At 57.5% G+C, this 27,815-nt stretch overlaps 2 protein-coding genes across 2 annotated transcripts; one reads left to right on the forward strand and one right to left on the reverse strand.

Moving 5' to 3' along the window:
- The first annotated feature begins 925 nt into the window (after positions 1-925).
- On the forward strand, positions 926-2,669 carry FOXS1 (forkhead box S1). Its single transcript, XM_045832967.1, has one exon. The coding sequence runs from the start codon at positions 1,422-1,424 to the stop codon at positions 2,412-2,414; it is 993 nt and encodes a 330-aa protein (XP_045688923.1). The 5' UTR covers positions 926-1,421; the 3' UTR covers positions 2,415-2,669.
- Positions 2,670-11,748: 9,079 nt separating this feature from the next.
- On the reverse strand, positions 11,749-26,199 carry MYLK2 (myosin light chain kinase 2). Its single transcript, XM_045833707.1, has 13 exons — positions 26,055-26,199; positions 25,858-25,957; positions 23,936-25,394; positions 22,908-23,209; positions 21,318-21,423; positions 20,640-20,733; positions 18,300-18,409; positions 18,076-18,217; positions 14,854-14,924; positions 14,624-14,752; positions 13,917-14,069; positions 13,633-13,765; positions 11,749-12,701 (listed from the first exon to the last, which is right to left on the reverse strand). The coding sequence occupies exons 2-13, from the start codon at positions 25,907-25,909 to the stop codon at positions 12,621-12,623; spliced, it is 2,832 nt and encodes a 943-aa protein (XP_045689663.1). The 5' UTR covers positions 25,910-25,957; positions 26,055-26,199; the 3' UTR covers positions 11,749-12,620.
- Positions 26,200-27,815: the final 1,616 nt, after the last annotated feature.

Genomic DNA, 27,815 nt, shown 5'->3' on the forward strand with positions numbered 1-27,815 from the left:
GACTGTTCTACCCCTGCCCCTCACAGGAGGCATGTTAAGGAGTTATAGAATCCTGGGTTGAAATCCTAGCTTTCTCACTCACTAGCTGTGTGACCTTAAGTAAGTCACTCAACTTCTCTGAGCCTCAGATTCCTCGTCTACACAAGGAAGCTATGGAGGCCTCTGGAGCAGGGTTGGTCTGAGGAGACAATGTGAAAAGAGGCGGATGGACCCGGTATGAAGAGTGGCACACAGGAGGGGCCCTCTGACTTGGTTACTTGTGGTTGGGAGAACATGGAGGAGGTGACCCCAACCTTCAGAAGGCCTGAGTGTCTGTCCTGGGTTTTGCTGTACCCCTAGCCATGTAAGGGAGCCTGTTGCCTCCTTACCATAGCTCATATAGATGGAGAGTCACTAGCTTCACTTTTAGCTAGGGGAAACTGAGGCTCAGCCAGAGTCAGGGACTTGTTTGAGATACCCCTTGGGAGGGGCGATATCTCTGTCCAAATATCTGTTCTCCCCACACCAGTCACTAGAGGGCGCCAGGACTCAGCAGAAGGGGTTTGGCTGGCTCTTCTCACCATCCTAGGTGTCCCATCCCACAGACAAGGCAGTGAGAGGAGGGCAGGTAACAGTGAGACCTCAAGGACCCTGCACTGTGGAGAGCAGTAGACCACAAGCCTGGGAGGAGGAGAGGAGGAAAGGGAAACTGGAAGTAGGGACTTGAGAGGCCCTGGTGGCTTTTCGCATGGAGACTCCTGGTTCTCGAGCTCTACACTTAGATTCCACCTCCCTCTCTCATCAGAGATGACCGTCTCCCTGCCCCTCCCTCTCCTGTGCCTGTACTTGCGTCTCTCTCCATATCTCCCCTTCCCCTCTGTCTCTGTAGATTTCTCTGCTTCTCTATGTTAGTGATTCTTTCTGTGCACTACATGTGTGCGTGCCTGTGTGTTTTTTCTCTCACAATGTCCCTGCCTCTGTCTCTCTCTGTGTGTTCTTGCCTTTCATGTCTCTACCTGTCTTTGTCTTTTTTTCACTATCTTTGTCTCTTTACATCTCTGCCTCTATCTTCCTCTTTCTCTCTCTTTTTTTTGCTTCTGTCTCTCTTGCCCTCAGTTTCACATCCTATCCCTCCCCAGCCACCACCGCCCAGCACATGTGGGCTGGGGGTCTCTTCCCTCCCAATTCCTCACCCCTGGCAGCCACTCAAAGCTTCCCAGTCCTGGCCTCTCCTGCCCGCCCCTCTTGGGCCTTGGAGGAGGGGGGCGAAGGAGGAAGGGAGGGCAGCCTGGTGGGCCCACCCCTTTTTGCCTTTCCAGGCTGGGAGGCTGGGCCAGTGGGCCTTTTAACCAGCCTGGGCAGGCTGTGCCGGACACCAGCCCTGGACGCCGTGCCTGGCTCCCGTGGTTCCGGCAGCCTCCAGCCCAGCCAGCCCAGCCAGCATGCAACAGCAGCCCCCATCAGGGCCCTTGGCCCCTGCAGCCGAGCCAACCAAGCCCCCCTACAGCTACATAGCCCTGATCGCCATGGCCATCCAGAGCTCCCCAGGACAGCGGGCCACACTCAGCGGCATCTACCGCTACATCATGGGCCGGTTCGCCTTCTACCGCCACAACCGGCCAGGCTGGCAGAACAGCATTCGCCACAACCTGTCACTCAATGAGTGCTTTGTCAAGGTGCCCCGGGATGACCGCAAGCCAGGCAAGGGCAGCTACTGGACACTGGACCCCGACTGCCACGACATGTTCGAGCACGGCAGTTTCCTTCGCCGACGCCGACGATTCACCCGGCGGGCAGGCGCCGAGGGCACCAAGGGCCCTGCCAAGGCACGCCGAGGACCCCTCCGAGCGACCAGCCAGGACCCAGGAGTCCCTGATACTACAACTGGCAGGCAGTGTCCATTCCTGCCAGAGCTGCCAGAGACCAAAGGCCTAAGCTTTGGGGGGTTTGTGGGGGGCTTGCCAGGCAGTATGTGCCCGGCGACCACCGATGCCAGGCCCCGGTCATCAGCAGAGCCCAAAGAGATGCCCACACCCAAGCCTGCAGGCTCAGGAGAGCTCCCTGTGGCCACTTCATCTTCTTCCTGCCCAGCGTTTGGCTTTTCTGCCAGCTTCTCTGAGGCTGAGGGTTTTAGCAAGGCCCCTACGCCCATCTTGACCCCCGAGACAGGCATTGGGAGCAGTTACCAGTGCCGGCTGCAGGCCCTGAATTTCTGCATGGGCACTGACCCAGGCCTTGAACACCTCTTGGCCTCAGCAGCCCCCTCCCCTGCAACTCCCACCCCTCCGACCTCACTGCGGGCCCCGCTGCCCCTGCCAGCTGACCCCAAGGAGCCCTGGGTTGCAGGCAGCTTCCCTGTCCAGGGAGGCTCTGGCTACCCATTGGGACTGACCCCCTGCCTATACCGGACGCCAGGAATGTTCTTCTTCGAGTGAAGCCAGCCTGGCCTCAGGCAGTCCTTGCAGGACCCCTCCCACTGCATCCTCCAGGCTGAGCCTGACTCTAGGATCTGGGGAGCTCTCCGAGGACCCAGGTCTGGCAAGCCAGCAACAACCGGGACAGGCAGCCAAGACTGGAATGGTGAACGCACAACCAGCCTCCGGGGCCTCTGGACAGACTTGGGGTGAGGGGAAGCAGAGCCCCCTTGGGATTTACTCTGTGGCTCTCAAGGCCAATAAAGCCAGTGTGATAATGAGGATCAGCTTGCTGGATGGTTGGGGGCTGAGGGCCGGGAGGCCTGGTTCTGGGGTCGGGGGGAGGGGCTGCGATTGTGGGGTCGTGTGGCAGGGGTGAGAGACCCTGGATGGAAATATCCCTCGTGAGGACTTCTCCTGCTGGGGACTTTCTCTGGGAGTTTCCCAGGAAGGCAGAGAAAGGGGGAGCGGGAAATGGGGGAGAGAGTAGAGGGGTGCCCCGTGAGAGAAACCAGGCAGGGTGTGAGGCTGGCCTGGCCTGAGCGCCTGGCTCATTCTCAAGTCCCAAACTCTGTGACTCAGCTGTCCCCATCGTGAGTGGTCAGGGTCACTGTGACCATTCGAGACATTCATTCCATCCTGGATATATATATATATGTCCTCTCACCGAACCCTGTGTGGTGTGGAATGGGTTCACCGTTGCACACTGGTGGAGTCTGAGGCTTGGACAGCTTGGTGCTCCTAGCTCTGGCTCTGGATGGCACATGAGTGGCAGAGAGAAAAACAAAACTAGGTCTGTGTACTCTGCCCCCAGCCCCAGACCTGCCGTTTGAGAGAGGACACAGAAGCGCCACACAGGGTGCAGGCAGGCAGAGCCAGTGGTGTGCGGGGAGATGGGGGCGAGAGGCAGGGATTCGAAGCCCATGATAACAAGGCCCTGCTTACGCCTTTGGAGGCTCAAAGGGCAGCACCAAGCCTCCTGTCTGGATTTCCCACACGAGTGGGGCCTCCCTGAGTCCCCAGCTCTCTGAGTTCTCCTGGTGACTCTTTAAGAAAGCATTCTCTCATGGGGGGTGGGGGACGGCTGTCCTGGGTACAGCCGAAGTGACAGAGCCCTGACCTTTGGCCTTCTGTAGCCGCCCCCTTGGGGAAGCAGGAGAAATGGGTATATTTGTGGCCCTCATCAGAGGAGCGCACTTAGGGGCCTGAAACCTCACTGTCCCCGGACCCCCTAATTCCAGAGCTGCTGAGGCTTCCTTCCAGAGCCTCAGTCCCCTATTTGGACCATGGGTATAGGGGGAGAAGAGAAGGGCCAGGGATCCTTCTCTTCTCCCCCTTTCTGGTCTTTGGTGGAGTGGTCTGGAGGGTCTTAAGTCCCATGAGGCGACACCCAGGGAGCTGGAGACCCCTTCATCGAGCAGGCAGCCCAGTCCCCTCCAGAGGCCTTTCCTGGGCAGGCGGCCACACCAATTTCAGTCTCTCAGTCTCTGCTCCTCCCTCCTCCCTCGGCATGTCCCCTGGGGCCTGGGAGGAAGCGAGCCCGGCTGGACAGCCCCAACTGTCTGGTTCCCACAGACTCCAGAGCCAGGGTGGAAGGGGAACCTGCAGGGTGGGGGCTCACTGAGGCCAGAGGGGGTGGGAAAGGGCCTGACCAGCTGTGGGGTCCCTCCCCAGCATGCCTGCTGGACCCCCGCCTAGAGTCCACTGAGTGATGGGGAGAAGGAGAGAGGGTCTGTCTTGTCACATCCGGGCAGCCTCATGGCTGAAAGGGGAGGAGAGAAAGGTCCTGGGGTCGGGGGCGGGGAATGGGCGAGCTGAGGGGAAGGAGGCTCTTGAGTGGGTTCATACCATGGTGTGTGCCTGTGTGGGGCAGTATGTCTCAGGGTGTGTGTGTGTGTGTGTGTGTGTGTGTGTGTGTGATGCACAGAGACAGACAAGGACAAGCAGATCCAGGAGCGTGGGGATTCTTTCTCAGTTGGGTCAGGGAAAGAGGCCTTTGCCAGGCACTGTTCCCTGCGGTGCATTCCTGTGGAGACCTGGTGACCCCAATCCCTTCCCAGCCTGAGTCCTGAGCTGCTAGGAGGATGGGGAGGCTGGCCTGCCTGGGGGAGCCCAGGACTCTGCACCCTGCCCAGTCCCCCCCTGACAAGGGTTAGCTTCTGAACTGGGGAGGCGGCCTGGGGAGAAGAGAGCCGTATCCCTTGCCCACCCTTCACCCTGGGGAAACATGCACGACAGTTGCCCACACCCAGGAGCACAGACTCATCTCTGGGCAAGAGCCCCCTCTCCACATCCCTCTCTGGCTCCCAACATAGTCAAGAAGTGAAGACAGCACCCTCCCCCCGCACCCCGCCCGACTCAGCCCCAATCCCCAGGCAAGACCCTGGGCTCAGTGCCTGCCTTGGATAGCTGTGTAAGACTGGACTAGTGCCCACCTCTCTGGCCCTGATTTCATTCCCTTTGCCCCAGGGGAGCGGGGGAGCTGGGGAACAGCCTGACTGTTTGAGTCGGGGTCCCAGAGGAGGGTGTACTCTGGGGGATGGCCTGGAGGGGATCCCATCCTCAGAGGTGCTGGACCAAGAGGCCCAGACACCGTGATCTCCTGTTGCCCTCTGCTTGCTGCGCGGCCTGAGGACCCCACCCACTGGGCCTCCCGCCCTCACATTCTTTCCATGACCAACAGACGCCCTCTGGCTCCTGCCTGGCCACCCCCACCTGCAGAGGGTAGACAGTGCTTAGCAGACATCCAGAATGCCCAGGCTGGGCCGACCCAGAGAGTACACCTCAGCACAGATGGAGAGACCAAGGCCAGAGGAGAGAAGCGACAGGCCCAAGGCCACACAGCAAGGCAGGACCAGAACTGTCCTCCCTGCCGTCGACGGCTCCCTCTGCTGCTCTAAGCTCTCACTGGACAAGCACCATCCCATCTGACTCTGCTTCAAGGTCCCTTTTCACCGTGGGTTTGTCTGAAACCAGGAGGAGATCCCAGCCCCAACTCCTCCTCTGCGCAGGTTAGAGCCCAAAAGGCTACTGAGCCTTCGCCGGGCGGCTCAGTGGATTGGAGCGTTGTCCCAAACGCCAGAGGACTGCAGGTTCAATTCCTGGTCAGGGCACAGGCCTAAGCTGTGGGTTCCACCCCCTGTCGAGGCGCATGTGGGAGACAACCTGTCCATGCTTCTCTCACATCAGTGTTGCTCTCTCTCTCCCAAACCAATACAAAAATAAAAATAAAAAACATTCTTGGGTAAGGATTTTAAAAAAAGGGTACTGAGTCACCTTGCTAAATCAAAATTGAGAAGAGTAAAGTCAGCGGTATTTCAGAGCAGGCTGAGTGTTTAATCACAGCGGCGGCTCGGATTCCTGGAATTTGGAGTGGGAATGGCAGGGCTTGATTTCTGAATCCCTCCGTGCTGAGAAAGACCTGTCCTGTGGGCCGCCAGGAAGAGGGAGCTCCCCGACTTCACAGGCAGCCCTTCCAGCCTCACTGGGGTCAGCTGCTCCCAGGGACTGTCGGGAAGTTCTCCACCTGCTGGGCCTTTGGTCTCTGCTCTCCCTGCCCCCAAGGAGGCCACCCCCACCCACAGGGCTGGGCCTTCCTCAGCCGGCTCCTCCACCCTCCACATCTTATCTCCCCTCCCGCCCACCCGTTTCCTTCCCTGGTTTCTGGCATTCCACTGCCCAGAGGTCAACACTCCTTCCCACACCCAGGCAGCCCCTGGGCCAGAAGTGGGGAGACCCTCCCCCTCCACGGGCGGGGCACTCAGAGGCCACCAAGTGCCGAGGAAGAAAGCTGGGGGAGGCCAGTGTCAGCCAGCCTGGCACCCGCCTGCTGGGAGTACACGGAACCCAGGAATCCAGGCTTCTGCCAAACCGGCTCCTCCCCACCCGGGCTCTCATCTCCCCGAAAGGCCAGGCCGCCAGAGGCAGCAGAGGTCGCCGCTAAGAGCAAGAGCTCTGGAGCCCAGTTGCCTGTTTAGCTCCCAGCTCTGTCGATTTCTAGCGGTGCGACTTTGGACAAGTTGCTTCCCCTTTCTGCATTTTTCTTATCTATAAAATGTGGACATTGACAGTACTCACTTCCGAGGGGTTATTGTGAGGGTTACATGAGTTAATATTTGCAAAATGCTTACAGCAGTCTAGCATGCAGAAACGGCAATGTAAGTGTTCGTTAAGTAAAATAAATAACTATTTGGACCTGGGGTGCACGTCCTCTTAATGGTTTACCCCCAAGTGAAGGTCAAGCTACTGTGGAGGTGGCGGGGGGGGGGTGCAGAGGAGAAAAGACTGTTACATAGACAAGGCTTTGGATTTACTGCCTGGCATCTCCTCTTCCTTGCTGTGTGACCTCGAGCAAGTGGCTTTACCTCTCTGAGTTCTAGTGTCTTCATCTTAAAATGGGGTAATGATTCCAACTCCCAGGACCGGCATGTGGAAAACCCGCACACTATGTGTACACTTCTATCAATGAGAATAACGCCAGAACATAAAACAGCCCCTCTGGAGGGCCATGGACCCTGAGCTCAGTCCTCTCTGCCCCTTCCTGTGCGTGTGGCAACACCTGCGTGCCAGCAGGTCTCGGGGTACCTGATCCCCTCTTCCTGCCCTGATGGTAAGTAGCTGGTACCTCAGAGAGCCAGCTGGTGGGGCTGAAGGAAGCAGTTCCAAGCTAAAAGCAGGCCAGAGTCAGTCCAAACCCTGCTGGTGTTCCCTGGAAAGGCCAGGGCCACCTGCCCCTGACCACAGTTCTCGGGGTGCACTGATCTTAGATACAAAGGGGAGTCTCATCCTCCTGCTCCAAGTTAAGACGGCTGATTCCCAGGTTTTCCCCACCTGTCAGCCTTGGCTCTTGCTGTCCACGCCCCACCCCCGCCCCCACCTGGAATGCTCACTCCCTGCTGACTGACTGCTCCGCATTCAGAGCCCCAATTAAACACCACTTCCTCAGGGACGCCTCTTCTCCCCCACCCACCGCCATCTGACTAGGGGCCCGTGGGTTATCCTCTTTCCTGCACCCTGTGTATTTTCTCCATCCAGCACCTAATGCAATGTGGGGTTATGCATTTTAGTGTGTATTCACTTTGTATTGTGTCTCTGCCTTAGAACGTAAGCTTCGGGAGGCAGGGGTTGGCTCTGCCTGAATCATTGTATCCACTTCCTTAACCCTGGTCACCGGGCCAGGCCCTCAGTAAAGGTTTGCTGACTGTATAAAAGGTGTCATTGTCACTCATTCATTCATTTGCCATGAATTAAGTCTCAGAGAACCACACCAGCTGGTGTGGCTCAGTGGATTGAGTTCCAGCCTGTGAACCAAAGTATTGCCAGTTCGATTCCCAGTCAGGGCACATGCTGGGTTGCAGGCCAGGTCCCCAGCAGGCGTGCACGAGATGTAACGACACGTTGATGTTTCTCCCCTTCTCTTTCTCCCTCCCCTCTGTCTAAAAATAACTAAATAAAACCTTAAAAAATAATCCCCTCATGCTTCACTCCCTCATGCCTTTCCAGCCCTCAGAGAAGCCCCCCGACTACCACATGCCCATCCACCCCGCCAATGCGTTCCCGATTCATTATTGATTTCAGAGTTCTCCCCGCTGGAATGAAGTTCCACGAGGCCAGAGATCCTTTTTTGTCAACGGACTGCTTGTCCCCAGAACCTAGAGTGGTGTCTGGGACACAGTAGGAGCTGGAGGAACAGCTGTGGGACGGACTTGAGGCCGGCAGCCTGGGCCAGCTCTATCCACACATCTCACGCAGCTTTCATCCTGGCTCTGGGAGGCAGGGCCTGTTATTACCTCATGTCAGAGACAGGAATCTGCAGTTCAGAAGAGGTAAATAAATGGATTGGAACCCCATTCTGTCTGACCTGCACCCAGTCTCTCTGTCACCAGCCTGTCTCCTGAGAGGGGTGTGAGGTCTTTGGCTGGCTCCTCCTGTCCCCACAGTTCTCACAGCCACTCCAGCAGATGTGGCCCAGCCTCCCGCCTGTCCCCCTGTCTCCAGTCTCTCTCCCCAGCCCACTGACCTCCCTGGCTGCAGAGATCCTTCTGAACCCCAGGTCTGACCATGGCCCTTCTGTGCTCAAAACCCTCCCATGATCCCCATTGCCCCAGTCCAGCCTGGCATTTGAGGCCCTGCCCCGTCACATGCAAACGCCCGAATGACATGCTCCCAGGCAAGCTTGCTCTCAGCTCCAAGTCTTGGGACACGTGACCCCTCTCCCCCCCCCCCCCCGCCCCGCCTAGAACACTCTCTCCCCTCGATCTGGAAAAACCCTGCTCCTCTTTGCTCTCAGCTTGGCGGTCACTTTCACTGGACAGAGGACAGGGGTTGGTGTCTTCTTCCATGTCCTTCCAGCTTCGCTGTCATCCCCAACCTCTTACCCACTGGGGCTGCAGAGGCTGTGAACTCCCCATGGGCAGGGGCCATGACTAATTCATCTCCAGGCTCTCGCTTGGGGCCAGGCTCAGCGCAGGGACCCAACAAATAACTGTGAAGTGATTGGATGTGTCGGGAGTCAGGCTGCTGGCTTTGCACCCTGACTCCGCTGTTTACAGGCTGGGAACCCATGGACTCGTCCGCCAACTCCCTGTGCCTCAGTTTCCTCATCTGTGCAGTGCTGGGAATGAAATGAGTTCATACATGGAATCACTTGGTACGGGGCCTGGTGCCTGCTGAGCAAGGCCTGTTGGAGTGAAGCAGGGAACAGGTGGGGGGCGGCGGCAGGGAGTGGGAGCTCGGTCCTGGTGGGCACACCCTTCGGGGCAGCCCTGGCTGCTTCACACCCTGGAGGCAGCCCTGTCCCTGGCTGAATCTTTTCCCACCGCTGCCCTGTTGGGTCCAAGGTGACCTGTGGAATTCAAGGCCATTGGACACAGACAGGAAAAGGCAGCGTCACCAGCCCTGGTGTAATCCAAACCAGATGCAGCCTCAAACCCATGGGGTGGTCACTGTGGGCTTGGCCGAGGCCCAGAGGCAGGAAATAGTCTTGGAGGAACACTCTCTGGGCTGGGACCAACGGGAGGAGCTGTCCCACTGAGACTGTTAACTCTTCTTAGCCCACCAAGGGGGCCCAGGACACTGAGCAGAGGAAATGCATGGCTCTGGCCCCGGGAGGCACAGCATACCTTGCAGGAAAGGTGGCAGCATTGGCACTGTGGTGGGCTCCATGCAGGAGGAGCCCATAACCAGGCACGGTGGCAGGCCGGGCACACCAAACAAGGGGCAGGGGACAATAGCCTGGCACCCAGGGATGGCAGAACCTCAGACCCAGAGCTTTGGCACTGGTCCTGGCTCAGCCAGCAGGCCTGAACCAGCTGAGGGTTCACCCTGTCTATCCGGGTGGGTTCTAGGGTGAAAAAGCCCCTCGCCCCCCTGCCCCCCAGGCTGCGGACGCTGGGAACTCTGGTGATGGGGCTGGGGCCAGGGGGGCAGGGGGGCAGAGTCTCAGCCCCATGTGAGGGGCTGCCTCCCCAGCTTTCTTCTAGGTGTGCTCTGTGGCCCTTGAAGGGAGCAGTCTCTCTGGATCCCCATTTCCCCATCCATAGCATTACCTCCAGGGACCAAGGAGGCCCAAAGGAGGCAATTAATGAATCAAAAGAGTTTTCTGAGGAGTACTCCTGGGAGGGAAGGGGATCAGCCCTGTTCCACGGTTCCGGGTGGGTTTCCTGCCCAGGACATACTAATCTTCGAGGTGGCCTTGGTCAGGTCACTTTCCCTCTCTGAACCCGTTTCCTCGCCTGTGAAATACGGGGAACGAGCACCCAACCCCGTATCCCGATTGCCAGCATGGCCTTTGGGACGGCAGAGGAGCGCGGAGCTGATGTAGAGCAGGAAACTGAGGGTTGTCCTGGGCGTCAGGAGTCCTAGGTTTGAGTCCCAGCTGCTGCTGTCCCTGATGAGGAGGCTTCCTCGTTTGGGCCTCGGTTTCCCCCGCTGGATCCAGGCCCTGAATCTCTGCTCTCACTGGACCTCATTTCCTCCTCCCCGTTGCCCCCCCCAACCCCAGAGTAGTGACTCATCCCTCATCATCGCGCTGTGTGGCCAAGGCTCAGCCTGGGTGGGGACCAGCAAGGTTGAGAGAGCTCAGAGGAAACCACAGGCTTCACCCAGCTGGCAGGTGGCAGGCGGGCAGGCGGGCAGGGATCCATGGCCACGGGGGCCTTGTCCATAAACACGTCTCCCACCACGAGCCCAGCCAGGCTCCCCAGCCCCGCCAGCCCTGACTGAGAACCCTGCCGAGCTCTGAGCCCAGAGTCACCTGCTCCCGGGGAACCTGCTACTACAGGGCTCTGCACCCACCTGCTAGGCAAGGGCAGCAGTGTTGGTGAGGACTCTGGCCTCACCCACCAGGACAACGTCCACAGAGGCAGGGGAGGGAGGGGATGAACGGTCACGGTCTGTGAGCAAGTCCAAGATGCTCAGGAGGCAGGTAGTGTAGCAGCTAAGGGCATGGGCTCTGGGCCTAGATTGGGTACAAATCCTGGCTCTGCCACTATATGACCCTGAGCGAGTGACTGACCCTCCCTGAAGTCTGGCTTTCCCATCTGAGAAACGGACACATAACAATGCCTACCGTGCAGTGTCACTGTGAGCGGCTGATGAGGTCCTGAACACCCAGCACGACACATGTGAACTGCTGTGGCTACAATTCCTGCTGGAATCGACAGATACGACCCCCGCACCCCCGCACCCCTGCCACCCCAGCAGGTAGACCAGCTGCCCGGCTTAGTCAGTCCCACCTCTGACTCAAAGTCCTGCTTTACCTCCCCCACTCCCAGCAGGTGGAGCCCCTCCTCTGCAGTGCAGGCCTACAGTCAGGTGGGCTGTGGCCCCGCCCAGAAGAGCCCTCTCCCGAGGCCCCCTGGGAGACCACCAGCACTGCAGGCCCAGCAAAGACTCTGCTCTCTGCTCACGCCTTGCTCTGGTGAGAAGCAGGGTCGGCTCAGCAGCAGACCCCCGCTCTGGGAGACAGAAGAGTCCACTCCAAGCCCCAGAGTCTGACTTGTTGAGTAGTCTTCAGGTTTCTTCCCTCCTATGAGCCTTAGTCTCCCCCTCTGTGAAGAGTGAGTCAATATACACACAAATACCAACATAAAGCCTAACTCACAGTAGTCACCCAATAAATGTGAGCTGGTGCTGTGACCTCCCTCTCACAGATGAGGAAACTGAGGCACAAGGGAAGGAAGCCACTTGCCCACGTCATGTGCTGGGCAGTCTGTCTGGCTCCTGAGGCTGTGCTGGTGACCACTACACTGCGAACCAACAGATGTCCTTAGGGTGCCCGGCACACGGCGGTTGTCAATGTACAGGGGTCGTCCGTGCCTTCCCCTAAGTGAATGCAGAGGGAAGGAGGCCACATCCAACCTGTACATTTATTTACAAGGCACAAGCTGAGAGCAGGTTGGGGGCCACCCCACGGCCTTCCCACTCCTCCTGGGCCTGCTGACCCTACCCTCTGAGGCCCAAGGGTGACCATACCCCCTGGCATGGGGGCCTAGAATGGCTGGGATGAGCCGGCTTGGCCCTCTAGCTAGCTCAAGGGTGGTCTCCCGTGTCCCCCAGGCCCCTCCCCACCCCCTCCGCCAGGCCTGGGCCGGGCGTCCTCTCTCTCACACGGAGTTCCTGTGTGTTGGTGGTCGGCAAGGAAGGTGGGCGGGAGTGGGACCTGGCCAGATGGTGTGTGCTGGGCCTTATCTGTTGGGTGTGGGGAGGTGGGCAGGGCATGAAGATCCTTCTTCACAAAGCCTGCTCTGTCTCCCCAGCAGCTGGGCCTCAGGAATCGGCTTTGTTGCCTTCCTGCCCCACCAAGAGCCTCCCATCCACAGCCACAGGAGCCCCCCACACTGGGACCCCGAGCCCTCCTACTTCAGCTAGGAGCGAGCCCGGGCCAGGGATGCCCAGGTGGGGCCGAGCAGGGCAGGGCAGTGGTTCCAAGAGGAGGGAGCCAGGGAGGGACCGACAGGCCCGTGGTGTCTGGACTGCGGCCAAAGGGCCGGAGCCCCGTCTGGGCAGGCGTTAGCAGGATGGATTCAGACCTCATCCGAGGTGGCTGTCATCGGGGAAGCAGTCACTGCGTGGGGGCGCAGGGAGCCCCGAGCCTCCCAGCCTGGTGCAGCCTTGTCCTGGCCAGCCCAGCCTGGGGTCTGGCCCATCTGCTCCGGCCTTCTGGGCTGTGCGGCCTCAGCCCTGGCCACTGTGCAGCTGCATCCAGGCCTCAGCCGCTCCTGGGGCTCAGACCCCCAGTGCCATCAGTGCCCCCGAGCTGCTGATCTTCTTGAAGCGATTGGCAGCGCTGACAGCAATGAAGTTTTTCTGGGGGAGGAGGGAGAGGGGCCCCAGTCAGCATCAGGGCAGGGGAAGGGCCATGGGGCAGCTGAGTGTCTCCTCAAGTCCCCTTTACTGCAGGAGGGCCAGGTGCCAGGGAGGGTGCGGTACTCAACATGGCCACAGGAGTCCGTTCTTCATTCAGCAGATTTGTCTGCCAGACTATGGGTCTGCTCAAGGTGCTCCAAGTAAAAGACAAACCCTTCGCCGTGGCCAGTGAGTCCCGCCACACCCTCCCTCCCGCTCTTCTTTGAGCTCGTCTCCCCCACCCCACCCCCTTGGTCCTTCTGCTGCATCCATGCTGGTTTCCTGCCTGTTCCTCACATGTCCAATCACGCTTCTGCCTCGGGGCCTTTGCACTGGCTGTTCCCTCTGCCCGGGGCACTCTTCCCCTGTTACCACTCTGTTTACCCCTCAGCTCTTTCAGGTCTTCGTTCACACTCTTCTTCTTAAGGAGTCCGCCCTGACCACTTGCTTAGAAGTGCGACCTCTCTCTGGCATTCCTGACTCTCCTTATTTTTCCTAGGGCCCTTCCTTACCTTCTTACTATCGCCAGCCCCACCTCCGCCCAAAAGTAAATCCACAAAGACTGAACCTCTTGTCTCTTTTATCCACTGGTATATCCCCAGTGCATGGAAGTAGTAGAGGCTCAATAAATATTTGTGAAATGAAGGAAGGAAGCCTGTGATGAGGTCGGAGACCTTTTCCTGAGCCCGAGCCCCAGATGGACACCCCTCCTCGGGGTGGAGGGCCCGCAGCCAGCCCAGGACAAAGAGAGAAAAGCCAGCCCTGTTTTCCAGATGGGGCGAGGCCTGGTCCACAGAACCTGCCAAGGCAGGGCTGGTGGGGCCTGGGAGCCGGTGCCAGGAGCTCTTCCTGCCTTGCAGCCCCTCCCTCCCTCACCCCAGCCCCACAGTACCTTCCAGCGTCTCTTCATGAGGTATTTCTTAAGCAAGATCTGGGACTTGAGGCGTCGATTACAGCGCTTGGCTTTCTCCGCCAGGTTGTTGAGCCAGGGGTGGGCGAGGCACTGGGCGGCGCTCATACGGGCCCTGTGGGGTGTGGGGGGGCAGCATGGCGAGGGTGGGTGGCAAGCCTACACAGCAGCAGAGCCCAGCGGGCCTTCCCGCAGTTCCCACCCGGCCTGCACACACGCGCACTGGGCCTGCACACAGGGGGTCCACATCCTGTGGTGAGCCTCACCCCTGGTCCTTGACGATGAGGTTGGAGACGAAGTCTTTGGCCTCATCTGACACAGCCTCGAAGGTCTCCTCGTCAAAGTACCAGTTGCCAGACAGAACATTGTTCAGGGTCTCTGTGTCATCATCTCCCAGGAAGGGGGAGAGGCCACTCAGCCTGGAGGAAGGGGGTGACAGGGGGCAGGAAAGTGAGATTAGAAAGTCACCTTTGAGGGTTTGGGGGGTGGGGGAGATCCTAGGAGGCAGCACCAGGTGCTGTAAAGACCCCCAGCTTCTCAAGTGGGACAGACCTGAGTTTGAATCTGGCTGCGTGACCTTGGGCAAGTCACTTCCCCTCTCTGAGCCTCACTCTTCTCATCTGTAAAATGGGCATAATCATCCCAGCTTCCCAAGGTACAGTGAAGAAGAGGAATGGTGAGTGCACAAAGAAATGGCCCCTATCCCTCTGCCCCCACCCTGGGTCATCAGAGATCTGCTGCCCAGAGCCCTGGGCTGGGACACTATACCTTTAGGGGCCTTGGTTTCTCCATGTGTAAAATGGGTACAAGGTTCCTCTTTCCTAGTTCTCCCTAGCACTCCCAACCCCCAGCAAACCCGTGACTGAGTGAATGGGGCAGTGGGACCACCTCACCGGGACCCCAAGGCCAGTCTTAGCTTCAGCTGCCCACCCAGGTGCCCCAATCCCAGGAACACTGTTCCCTCGGGGCTCACAGCATGTAGGTGATGACCCCCAGACTCCACATGTCTGTCTTGTCGGAGATTTGGTCATAATTCACCACCTCAGGTGACAGGAACTCTGGGGTCCCAAAATTCACCTTCAGCTTCTCGTTGGGGTTATACCTGCGGGTGAGACCAAACGCTCAGAGCACAGCTCCCAGCCCATTCCCAGGCGCCCTCCACCCCTCCTTTGCCCTCTGCCCTCCTCCCCACTCAGGTGGTACCTCCGTGCCAGGCCGAAGTCAATGATCTTCACCAAGTGGCCCGTGGTGTTGACACACAGGATGTTCTCTGGCTGAGGAGAAGGGGTGGCCTGGATTGGCCTCTGACCTGGCTCACCCTCCCTCCCCAGCCAGGGCCACCTAAGCCCCAGGTACAGCCGGAAGCCCAGGCTGCCAGAATTGGCAACCCATCCCAGACCCCCAGGCCCACCTGCTCCAGGCACAGATGTGGAACCTGAGGGCCTGAGAGCGGCTCAGCTGAGGCCTTGCAGCCCAAGGCTTCCAGATGGGTGCAGGTGGTGCTTTCCTTCATGTAAGGCCATGAAAGAACCACAGAGTTCTGGCAAGTCTGGGGGTGGAGTGACGGGGGCCCTCGGGGCAGAGCTGTGCCCAGGAGAGAGGCCAGTTCAGGGCCACCACCGGGCACGTGGAGGCCCAGAGACCATGGGAAGAGCCCATCAGCTCGGGGCCCCCAGAGGAAGCCTCTCAGGCACAGAGGGGGCTTGTTCTAAGATGTGCTACTCTTGTGTCCCCGTTTAGGGGTGATGACATCACCAACAAAATGTCAGGCCCCGTGTCGGTCACTGTCCACACGTTAGCTCGCCAGTCCCCCCAAGCACTCTGTGAGGCAGAGCCTTTCACTTTGCATCCCCATTTCACAGTTGAGAAAAAGAGGCTCAGACACAGAAGTGACTTGGCCACAGTCACCTAACAGGTGACGGAGCCAGGACTTGACCCCAGGACTGTCAGCCCCAGCGCTGATCTCTTGATATCACTCTTTCCGCCGCCAGCCAGCCAACAGCCACCCCAGTGCACTCTGCGGGGTGGGGGCCGGCAGACAGAATGCCAGAGGGTCGGTTCTTCCAGGGCAAGGATGGTCCTCTCTGGGCCGCTTGCTGCCCACCCTCACAGTATATTAACAAAGACACCCGTAGGGGCTCAGCCATGGCTCCCAGAATCCTGCACTCCGGGCCCAGATGAGCATGTGAAGGAAGCTACTTCAAGGCTAGCCCCTCCCCATTCTGGGTCTCCATCTCCTCTTCACGTAACACAAGGACACAGGATGAATCTGGGGTTATATATAGGGCAGGAATACGTTAAGTAGTTCACCATGGTGATAAGGCAGGAGATTTTGCCCAAAAACCCTAATTTCCTGATTTTTGGCACCTCCTGAAACAGCCAAAGCCCCAGCCACACAGCCACGCACGGCCTAACTGAGCTGCTGCTGACCTCGGAGTCGGGGAGTCCTCCTGCTCCCTGGGGCCCCCACCCTTTAACCCGGTTCTGTTATTCATCTGGGCTGTGTGGGCACTTGACTGTCAGCCCCTAATGACACACTTCCTGAGGGCCCTTTTCCCACCGGTGCCTTCGTTACAGCAGGACACCGATGACTTCAATAGCCGGACCTGGTGTCCCACCAAAACAGGGGAAGAAAAGAAAGGTCCGAGGACAATCAGCTAGGAAAACGACACAGACTTAGATCTCTGTTTGGAGGATGTGAGACTTTCTGAGAAGCCCCGGCCTGGAAAATGATTCACCTAACTTACTTGACCATGAAGCCATTCTTTTTTTTTTTTTTAATGGAAAACTATTGTTATTCTGAAAGAAGCCCATTTTGGGATACAGAGGCTTAAAGCTTAGTTTCTTCCTGGGGCATGGCATTTTCCTTGGGGACCCTGCTCCACTCCCCCCAAAATTAGCTTTCCCCGGGGAACGGGAAGCCTCCAATGACATGGTGCTGTCAGGAAATTCAGGGGTCACCTTTACTCTTTCCTTCCCTCCCCTCCTCCCACCGCCACCCAAACCACCAGCAAATCCAAATGGCTCTATTTTCAGGTTGCACCCATCACCTGGCTACTTCCCATCCCTCACTGCCACTCGCTCCAGCCCCACCATCTCTCTCCTGGCTTAATTCAACAGCCTCCTAAATTCCTTTCGCCATGTTGGCCCCATTGAAATCCATCTCCTTATGTCCTTTCTTCCTCCCTTATCAGTGGGGATGATAACAGGACAGCTGACCCACCTGTCAGCTGGTGGGAGGGGTAGGCACCTGGCCAGGAGGGCTGTGAGCTGACCCCTAACGACAGGGGATGGGTGCAGCCAGCCCCAGCAGCAGCTCCCCGGCCAGCTCCAGCCCTCGAATGCTCGGGCCTTTACCCACTTCTTTGATCTCACCTTGCCTGTCTTCCCACTACTCATGGGCTTTTTCATAATGCTTTTGATGGTGTCAAATGATCTACTTATTGGGTCATTATTTTATGGATGTCTGTTTCCCTGACGAGTTTGCAGGCTCCACGGGGCAGGGAATGTCCTTCCTCATCCCGACGGTAACGCCCACATCTCACGCGGTGCACAGCGGCGCACTAGCAGGTGCTCAGCAGGTATTTATCAAACAAACGTGCAAGTACTGTCCACCTTGCTGACTTGTATAACCCACCTCGGAGGGCACCTTCCACCTCTGCTCCCCTGGCCACATGCCCCACAAACACTAACACCTGCCGGAAGAACAGGGACTGGCTGGCGCTCCTGTTGCCCCTGTCTGCTCCGTGCCACCACCGTCACTCAGCTCCGGGGAGCCACGACCAGCTGATCGTAAAATCCATCGCTTCTCCTAACCTGCTCTGGGCAAGGTGCCGAGCAAGGCCAGAAGAGGATTGTAAATATTCTTTCATGACCATTTTTGTTGGTGTCTACTCTGTGTACTGCTGCACGGACACTACACTTACTGATTCGTTTTTCTGACTCCCCTTCTAGAACGGAAGCTTCACGAGGGCAGGCATTTTGATCTGTTAGGCTCACTGCTGGATCTCCACCAGCTAGAACACTGCCTGGCACGGGCAGGCCCTCGACAAATACTTTGAGTAAATAAGCAGGCAGGCACCATGTCTCTCAGGGCCCAGCACAGAGGGAGGTGCTTTGCAACACCTATTAGTGAGTTCTGTGAGAGGCACTGAGCTTGGAGTTCACAGGGCTGCAGAAGACACTTTCAACAAGTACCTAGAATTAGACTGGAAGCTCCAAAGAGCGAGGACCAAGTCTTTTGTTTGTTTTCTGTCTTACTCTCCACTCCTGGTACTTAGTAAGTGTCCAATACACCCTTTTTGAGTCCACGGGTGGAAGGATGGATGGAGGAAGAGAAGAAAGGGTGGGAGAAGGGTTACAGCACTGATTTCAAGTGGTCAGATGCTGTTCCTGACCCCTCCCAGGAGGCCCCAGCCCCCATACCTTGAGGTCCAGGTGCAGAACCCGCATCTTATGCATGAAGAGGATCCCGTCGCAGATCTGCCTGACAAACACCATGGTATCCACCTCGGTCAGCTGATAGTCCTCATCCACAATCCTCTCGAAGAGCTCGCCGCCCTCGATGCTGCGTGCACAGACCCCTCTACAGGCTGCTTCCGGGCCTCTGGCACCCCACCCGGCCCCCTGCCCCCACTGCTGGCACTCACTACTCCAAGAACAGGACGATGTCCTGTGGCGTCTCAATGGCTGCGTACAGCTGGATCAGATTGCGGTGGTTCAGCTGGTTCATAACCTCGATCTCGAGCTTCACCATTTCCTGGGGGCCAAGGAGGTCGGGGGTACCATCCAAGAGTGATCACTCCCTGCCCTCCACTCTCCATACCTGCGCCCTGACCGGACCTTGCCTGGACCACTGCCCGGCCTTCTCCTTGCTGGCCTCCGTGGCTCCCATCTCTCCCCACCCACAAACCTGTGTCCTCGCCAACCCCTATCCTTCCTGTTGGGACACCATTCCTTTCGGGTTCCTCTCCTGATGGAATACCAGTATCCTGAGGGCTCAGTCCTCGCAGCTCATCCCTCCCCTCCCTACACTTTCTCCTTGGGCATTCTCCTGAAGCCCCATGACTAGATAATTCCACCCAAATGTTCTAGCTCTGCAAATACACACCTGCACCTCCGAGCCCTCCTGTGAACTCAGCGTACCCATGTCTCCAACTGCCCGGACACCATTTCCCTTGGATGTCTACTAGGCATCTCCAACCTATTATGTCCAAAGTTAAGCCCCTGATATCACCCCTGCCCCACAATTGGGTTGCCCTCAGCTTGCCCATTAGCAATAGGACCTCACTCTTCGCCCAGGCATGCAGGACTAAACGTTAGGAGCTATTCCAGATTCTTCCCTTAATCTTGCTTCCTCACACCCCACATCCAATCCATCACTAAATCTTCAGACTCTATGTTCAAATTAGATTTCAAATCCAGGAGTTTGGCACCTCCTCCACCACTGCCTTCCCAGCCTACGCCACCATCATTTGTCACTTTGAGAAATCTCTCAAGCCAGTTGTCGCATTGGTAGTCTGAAATCAGCTATGGTAGAAATATTTACACCACGGAAATCGGCGAACACTGCCAATCAGGCCTCTCCCTGCGCTGTCCCCCGGAATATCGCATTGCCGCCCAAGTTGCTGCGCCTCTCTCATTTTCCCGTTCCTCCACTCAGAGCTCATCTTACCTACATTCATTCCTCAGGGAGGCCTCACCTCGCCCACCTGAATCAGCTCCACACTCCCTGTTTCTTAGCTGCCTTCATTTTTCCCCCTAGCCCTTCTCAGTTCTGGACACCCTGCTTTCTGTTGCATTTTGCTTTCTAGTTGTCTGTTTCTCTGCTCCAGCATGGCAACCCATAAGGGCAGGGACTTGTTTAGTTCACTGTCATTTCCCTTGCACGGTGAATGGCATGAAAAAAAATTGCTGGATAATTAATTAATCAATAGCTGCCTCCAATTCTTTCACACGGCACATATGGACTGAGCATCTACGCTGAGCCAGGTCCAGGATAGAGGCCTGGGGACTCAGCAGTTAATGACATGGACCAGGCCCGTCAAGGGGAAGAGACAGAGTCACAAAGCATGCACCTTCCAACGGTGTGGGGAGCTAGACAGGGTGTTCAGGGCTGCGGCACTCAGAGCTGCTTCTCATACTCATCCTGGGCTCTGGGCCTCTGCGTGCTGTGCCCTCTGCCTGGAATGCCCGTAACCTCACTCCCTTCTCCTCCTGCCTCGACTCAAGGCTCCCCAGCAGTCACCTGCTATTTCCGGCGCTCAGGCCCCTCCTCCCACAGTCCCTCCTTCCTCATAGACTTCATTAAGGAGACAGCCAGTCCAGGAAGCTTCTCTGACCCCATGGGCCAAAACAGGGACCTCCTCTGCCCCCTCCTCACCATGCCTGCCCTGGCCTAACTTTGCCCAGTTACAGCTCTCGCCTCACCAGGTGGCTGAGTCGTCCTCACCTCCTTACCCCTGACTCCCTCACTCCATGTGAGCTCGCTCCTTTCCCTCCCTCCTTCCTTCCTTCCCTTCCTTCCTTCCTTCCTTCCTTCCTTCCTTCCTTCCTTTCTTCTTCCCTTCCTTCTTCCCTTCCTTCTTTCCCAAGCTCTGCTCTCAGCCTCCACTGAACTGGGCCTGAGCTGGGTGCTGGAGGCAGAGCTCTAGACCAGGCCTGTTACCCATGGTGTTCCCCGCAGGCAGGGACCACATTTGCTCCACTTCCGGACCCCGCTGTCCCCCCCAGGGCCTGGCCCGGAGCCTGCACGTATCAGCATTTGTGGACTTGAACAAAGCAGAGGGCATGGCTGTCCTGTGCCCAGAAGGGGAAGTCCCAGGATGAGTTCACTCATGGAGGCATCTGGTTCACACTTAGGGGCATCAGGCCCCAGTGGCAGGGCTATCCGTCTGTCCATCTAGACAGACACGTGGGTAGAGGGGGGTGAGAGGCTCTCCTACTCCAAGACCCGCCCCTTTCACACAGCAAGCCCCCACCCCTACTACCTTGTCTTTGGGTGTCTGTTTCTTGATGACCTTGGCTGCCAACTTGAGGCCCGTGGCTTTCTCTGTGCAGGTGCAGACCGCTCCAAACTTGCCCCTGGAGAGAGAAAAGGCTGGGAGTGAGGGGGTCCCCAGGGACAAGGGCTGAGGGAGGCCTACACTCTGCACCCATCTGGGTCCCCACCACAAGATGGGGACACTCGCCCCAGCCAGCCCCAACTCCCCTGTAAAGCTCTACTGTGAGGACAATGTCTGAACTACAGAAACTGGGGACACGGAAAGGGCAGGCTGATCTGAAGGGTGGCCTCTGATGTGACAACTCACAGGCTTGTGGCAGACAGGGGCCCGGGGCTCTGGGCCCCGGAGGAGGAGCCCTTCGGTGCCTTCTACAAGGCAGGAATGACCGTGGGAGGGTCAGGGTGGGGCCTGTGACCGAGGGAGACAGGAAGACACTGTGTGCTCCCTGCAGAAAATACCGAACGACTGAGGTGTCCGTGTGAGTGACAGTGACATCATCAGACATCAGCAACACGAGAGCGTGCAGATGACAGGTGCAGCCACCAGAAGCAATTGTGTCCACGTGGGTCACGGCCAGTGGGGTGTGGTGGGGCCTCGCACAGGGAAGATGTGAAGCCCCAGGGGGTTTGATGCTCTTCGGGGGCTCAGGGTCCCCGAGCTCACCCGCCCAGCGCATCCTTGGAGTTCATGGTGAATTGACTGTTGACATTCCCCGTCCTCAGCTCCACAATGCGGTGGGGGAAGGGGGCCGGGGGTGGTGGGCAATCGTCTGGAGCAGAGCAGAGCCATTAGTCAGTGCCAGGGGCTGCTGAGGATCCACCCTGGTACCACCCCGCTCCTCCTGGCTTGGGCCCAAACAGGGAAGTGCACTGAGCAATACCTAGGGGACAGCTTGTCTCCAGGACAGGGGCCTGGGGACCCAGTTTCCAATTTCAGCTCTGCCACCAACATGCACAATGCCTCTGATGGAGGGAGGCTCAGCCTCTCCCCGCACAGAAATGGGCATGGCGGATTAGACCACTCACACCCTCCCCAGCTGCCTGCACTTCCCTTGAAAGAACAGCTACAGTGGTGGAGTGCCAGCTAGGGGTCACTATGTCTGATGGGGTAGGTGATGGGATGTGCCTACCATCCCCTCAGATGTCACCAAAAACTGGCCTGTGGAATGGGCGTCTAAGCTGTGCAGGGCCCAGCGGATGAGGGAGAGCGGGCAGGGACGGAGCGGGAGGAAGGAAGGGACCGAGTTCGGTAGGGAGAGGCTGCCACCTAGTGACATCCACCGGGAACGGGGCCCTGGAGGCCGACAGGCTGAATCGTAGGGAACGGAAACCTCTTTATAAATAGCAAGAGGTGGCAGGGAAGCCGAGCTGGTGATAAATCAGACGGCCCTTGGAGGTTGTTCAGGTCCCGTCACCCTGAGGATGTGATTTCAGGGCGGGGCGGAGGTCTCGGCCGAGGCTCGGGGAAGGAGGCAGGACTCCTGGCTGCCGCCCAGCCGCCAGGCCCTCCCACCCTGTCTGGGTGGCACTGTGCCGCTCACTAGGCAGGCTGGCGGGTCTCCCAGGGCACCTCGGCCCTGAGCGGGGGTGTCAGGACACTCTGGGCTCTCCTGACCCCAACTCACCCCACCCCCAGCCTCACCACACCTTTGCCCAGGCCTATTCACCTACTCGCCAAGCTCACGCATGCTCAGAGGCTCCTTGCTGTCTGCTGAATAAACCACCCGCTCCGAGTCTGATGATTAGTTAATCCATGCCCCAGTCCTGCCTCGTCTCACATGCCCAGCTTCCCTGGTCACTGCTTCCACACAGAAACCAGTGCTCCTCAGCTCACGAATCCTCTGTGGCTCCCATGACCCTCCCCACCCCGTCCAGGATGTAGTTTAACTACCAAAGCCTGGCATTTTAGTTCTTCTACTACTGACTTAAGATTCCACTGTCCGGAGAGTTGGTACAAAGTCCCATTTTAGCCAAAATAAAAGAAAGCAAAAGTGAGCTCTGGAGTCAGGTCATCCTGACAGTAGCTATGGATTTTGCAGTACCTACTCCATTTCCTTTCTCTGAGCCTATTTCCCCATCAATCAAACGGGACTAGACGCTCCTGCTTTCCAGAGCCCAACAGCACTAAGATAAATCGGCCTGGGTGAGACATGGCTCAGAGCGGTTCCGCCTCTAAACTAATGAGAGTTGGGGAACCCCCTTCCCTCCTCCCTGGCCCACAGGCAGCCCCGGCCCATGCCTGCCCCTGGCCTACCCAAAATCTGGAAGCAGTCCTCCTCCCTGGCTGTGGGACAGAAGGCCTGCCCCACCTCCGATCTCTCCGGGGACACAGCCTGGAACTCGATCCCCCTCGAGGTGTCCCCTTGCACCTTGGCCTGGCCAGCCTGGCCTGAAGCCTTCTCTCCTGCTTCCTCCTGGCTGCCTCCCAGGATGTTTTTCCCTTCTTCTGCTTCCCTGGCTGGTTCGGGATCCGTGGGGCCGGGGGTTATGGGCACCCCTTCAAAAATGAGCTCCGATGCCTCATTTGGGGGCTTCTCGGCCAGCAGCTCCTCAGGGCTAGAAGGAGAGAACACAGAGGTGATGCCCTCAGCAGCCGCGGCCCCATGGCGGCCTCCGGCAGGACTTCCTCCTTGCAAAGCCTTGTCTGCTCCCTGAAGCTGATGTAACCCTGCCCCTTCCCCAGCCCCCCGTGCATGGGGTAATGCATCTGAATCCACTTTATACAAAATTAAGGGATGTTAATATTTCCATAAATGACCGTGATCATTATCTTGACTATCAACACACTAATCGATCATTAATAACTATTAATGAGATTGTTGATATAGTTCATCATTATGTGGATATAATTAGGGAGATTACATAGCTCTTGATTCATAAAAACTGTGGCAATGCAATTGATATTAATATAAAATTTAAATTGATATGGTGTTATTATTGTGGTTTACAATACATCATTAATGACCTCATTAATATCATTAACATTCAGGTAAGTGTAATTGATTGCATCATAAGACTGAAACTTTATTATAAAAAAGTATTAGTAAGTTATGAAAGTATTAGTAAGGATCTACCAATCTAGTTAGATCTAGATGACTAATGTTATTAGTCATCTTTCCATGTTATACTGATAATTATACTAAGAAGAGAGATTATCCTTTCCTCTTGACATCTCGGCTCCACCCTGGGTGGACCCAATGATCCCCAGGACAGAGGAGCTCAACGAGACCCCTGGGGACAGAGCCCAGGACCCCTCCCCGCTCCCAGGCAGGGGGCATTCACCTGGAGATGACGGCGGGGCAGCTGGGGCTGTGTGAAAAGGCGGGTAAGCCACTCTTGGCCCCTGCTCGGCCCTCTGCCGCCTTCTTTCCCGCCTTGGGCTCTCCGGGATCCTGGCTGCCCGAGGTCCCCTGATTGTCGTCCTCGTTGGGCTTCTTGACACCGGCCCCCACTTCTGGAGTCTGGGTCTGCTGGGGCAGGGCTGCCGGCTGCCCCACACTGCCTTCCGCAGGACACTCACCCAAGTCGCCTTCTCCCTCGGGGCCCTGGCTGCCAGTTGAGGGTTGGGCTGGGGCATCATCCCCTCTCTCTGAGGCAGGGACTTTGTCACCTTTCTTCAGGGTGGGTAGACCAGGTTCTTTCTTTGGGTCTGGGGGGCCAGGTTCCTTCTTTGGGTCTGGGGGGCCAGGTTCCTTCTTTGGGTCTGGGGGGCCAGGTTCCTTCTTTGGGTCTGGGGGGCCAGTTTGCTTTTTTGGGTCTGGGGGGCCAGTTTGCTTTTTTGGGTCTGGGGGGCCAGGTTCTTTCTTTGAGTCTGGGGGACCAGGTTCCTTCTTTGGGTCTGGGGGGCCAGGTTCTTTCTTTGAATCTGGGGGGCCAGGTTCCTTCTTTGAATCTGGGGGGCCAGGTTCCTTGTTTGGATCTGGGGGGCCAGTTTCTTTCTTTGGGTCTGGGGGGCCAGGTTCCTTCTTTGATTTTGGAGGGCCAGGTTCCTTCTTTGGATCTGGGGGGCCAGGTTCTTTCTTTGAATCTGGGGGGCCAGGTTCCTTCTTTGGATCTGGGGGGCCAGGTTCCTTCTTTGGGTCTGGGGGGCCAGGTTCCTTCTTTGAATCTGGGGGGCCAGGTTCCTTGTTTGAATCTGGGGGGCCAGGTTCCTTGTTTGGATCTGGGGGGCCAGTTTCTTTCTTTGGGTCTGGGGGGCCAGGTTCCTTCTTTGATTTTGGGGGGCCAGGTTCCTTCTTTGAATCTCGGGGGCCAGGTTCCTTCTTTGAATCTGGGGGGCCAGGTTCCTTGTTTGGATCTGGGGGGCCAGTTTCTTTCTTTGGGTCTGGGGGGCCAGGTTCCTTCTTTGATTTTGGGGGGCCAGTTTCTTTCTTTGAATCTGGGGGGCCAGGTTCCTTCTTTGGGTCTGGGAGGCCAGGTTCCTTCTTTGATTTGGGGGGGCCAGGTTCCTTCTTTGAATCTGGGGGTCCAGGTTCCTTCTTTGGGTCTGGAGGGCCAGTTTGCTTTTTTGGGTCTGGGGGGCCAGGTTCCTTCTTTGAATCTAGGGGACCAGGTTCTTTCTTTGGATCTAGGGGAGTAGGTTCATTATTTGGATCTGGGGGGCCAGGTTCCTTCTTTGGGTCTGGGGGGCCAGTTTTCTTCTGTGGGTCTAGGGAGCCAGGTTCCTTCTGTGGGTCTGGGAGGCCAGGATCTTTCTCTGTAGCCGGGGGTCCTTCACCTGCTGCACCTTGAGGTGCCTTGTCTGTAGAGGAGGTGAGATACCCATCAGGATTCACCCCCCTCTCCCTCTTTTCCCAGCCAGGCTGGCCAGAGACTGGCTCTGGGTCCAGGCCCCCACCAAGGCAACGGTTTGCAAATGCTGGTTCCACAGAGCCTCCGGAGCCACTCAGTGGGCTCTAGAGATGGGCTGCTAGGACCGCAGAGGCCTGCACGGGGCTTCTGGTCCCCCGGTGGGCCTGGATGCCCCGCCATCTGTTGCCCTGTGCTTAGCTGTCCATGGGAGCTTGACATTTTCCTAGTCTCTCTGGGAAGGAATTCACATAGGCTCTTGATCCAGCCCAGTCCTACCCAGAGAGAATTCTGATTTCTGAGTCCCCTATGCACCACACAAGGAGGCTAGGGCATGAAACTACCACTGAGGAACCAGCCCAAAGTTGTAGTCAAACACCCAACCTCCTCCCCCGTCTCCTGGCCCAGCTCGGCACCTGTTGATGAACTCTGGATTCCCAGCTCAACTGCTCCGTTTTCTGTCGCCATGAGGCAGGGAGGCGTATGCTTCTGCTTGTCTAACTCAAGTCTTGCTAGCTGCAGAAAGAAGCATGAGGTGTATCAGGCCGTCGGATTCCTCCTCTTGTCGGGTCGAAAGGAAGCCGGGGCCAGCTGACTGAGGGGAGAGAGGTACCTGAAGCAGAGAGGGGCAACCTGGTAGCTGTCTGTTGTGCAGCGGCTTCCCCGGAGCGGTCCTGGGGCAGTTGTAAGGGACTGGGCCGGGTGGGCAGAGGCGGAGGCAGGGGCGCCCACAGGGGAGGCGGGGACGGAGGAGAGGATCTCTTACACCAGGGGCCATGCAGCTCGGACTGCCACCACCTGTCACTCTTGGCCCCCATTCAGAGGACACAGCATTCTTCCCACGGACTGACTGGGGGGAGAGTGGTGTTGGAACGGGCAGGAAGAGAAAAAGGAGGGGTACCTGGGGCCCCAGGGGAACAACCTTCTCTCAGGCTTTGGCCTGAACCGGATCAGGGGCGGGGGCCTGGCGGAAGAGGGACTCTCAGGCAGTGCTAAAGGGCAAGGCTATGCCCAGGCTGGGCCCTGGCTCTACCCACCTGAGTGCCTGGGATCCCCTAGGTCCCCAAGAACCTGGTTAGAGCCACACAGGCCCAGAATAATTGCCCCGACCCCAGCGCCCAGCTCTGTGCCCATGAACCCCGCCCCTGGCAATCAGACCTACCTGGAGCATCTCTGGGCAAGAAATTGCCGCAGGGGCACTTGCCCAGTAAGCCCACGGGCCTGAAAGCCCTCTCTTTGGAAAATGTCTTTTTTTTTCTTGGGCTCCTGGGGAGGTGGAAGTTGTCCCAAGTGGCTGTGGGAGATGGTCAGTGCTCAGGGCCCCCACCCCCAGCTGCCCCCGGTCTCGCCAATGGCTCACCTGGAAGGAGGGGGCTGATGGACAGTCTTTTCCAAGGGTCTTCCCCTGAAGGGGTGCCCTCGGGGGCCGCTCCAGCCTGAGGTGTTCTGACCAAGATGGGGTGGGGTGAGGTATGATCCAAGGGGTCTCCCATCACCCAGGCACTGTCTGCCCCCAGCCTTTCTCTGAAGGGAACTTGAGAACTAGCCGAGCTGTGTGCATTGGAAATAGCTCTGGAGTGGGCGTCTGGGTTCAGGTCCTGACTGTGGCGAGCTTCAGCCCCTCTGTAAATGGTGGAGACACCCCCTGCCCTTGGATGGAACAGGGCGGGGGTGACCTGAGGATACAGCACGTCTAAGCAATGGGAAACTACATCTCAGCTGTAAAAGAGGGTGAGGAATCTGTGAATGAACTGATAGGAAGGAAGCAACCTCCAAAGCAGGGAAAAAAAAAAAAAGCCAGGTGCAGAGTAACATGCAGAAAAAGCTATCATTTGGGGGCAAGGGAGTAAAATATATAATATTTAAGGAAATTGTATATGTAATGACATATACATTTTCACTCTGTGCACGTAACAATGGTTTTGGCAGGAAAAGCCAACAATGGGGCCGGGGTGGGAGGGAGATGAATGCCTTTCACCTTTCGTTTGAACCATGAACTGTGTGGACAGAATGCTAGTCAGAGGGGGACAGTGCAGGCGATAAAAAACCAGAGCTGGAGCTCCTTCCTCCTTCCTGATGGCTTTTGCTCTTCCTGGCACCCCTCTCCTGGCCACCCCCATGTCTCTCCGCAAGGTCCACTCGATGGCCTGCCTTTTCTGGAAAGCAAAAATCACAGCTAATGCCTGTCTAGTACTTGCCACGTGCACCAGGCCCCGTTCCAAGTGCTCTTGTGTTGATTCACTCATGTGATCTTCAGAACAACCCGGCAAGGTAGGCATGACGACAGATGGGGAAACTGAGGCACGGCGAGGGTAAGTGACTAACCCAAAGCAGTCCGGTTTGGCAGGGACTGAGCTGGGACTGAGCCCAGGCT

This window comes from Phyllostomus hastatus, unplaced genomic scaffold (assembly GCF_019186645.2).
Source record: "Phyllostomus hastatus isolate PE091 unplaced genomic scaffold, TTU_PhHast_1.1 phas_contig_17, whole genome shotgun sequence".
In the NCBI taxonomy this organism is placed as follows: Eukaryota; Metazoa; Chordata; class Mammalia; order Chiroptera; family Phyllostomidae; genus Phyllostomus; species Phyllostomus hastatus.

Coding starts and splice junctions, on each gene's coding strand:
- FOXS1 (XM_045832967.1), top strand. CDS start 1,422: ATGCAACAGCAGCCCCCATCAGGGCCCTTGGCCCCTGCAGCCGAGCCA.
- MYLK2 (XM_045833707.1), bottom strand. CDS start 25,909: ATGGCGACAGAAAACGGAGCAGTTGAGCTGGGAATCCAGAGTTCATCA. Junction 18,410..20,639: donor AACAGACACCCAAAGACAAG/GTAGTAGGGGTG, acceptor CTTGGCCCCCAG/GAAATGGTGAAGCTCGAGAT. Junction 12,702..13,632: donor TCATGAAGAGACGCTGGAAG/GTACTGTGGGGC, acceptor CTCCTCCCCCAG/AAAAACTTCATTGCTGTCAG.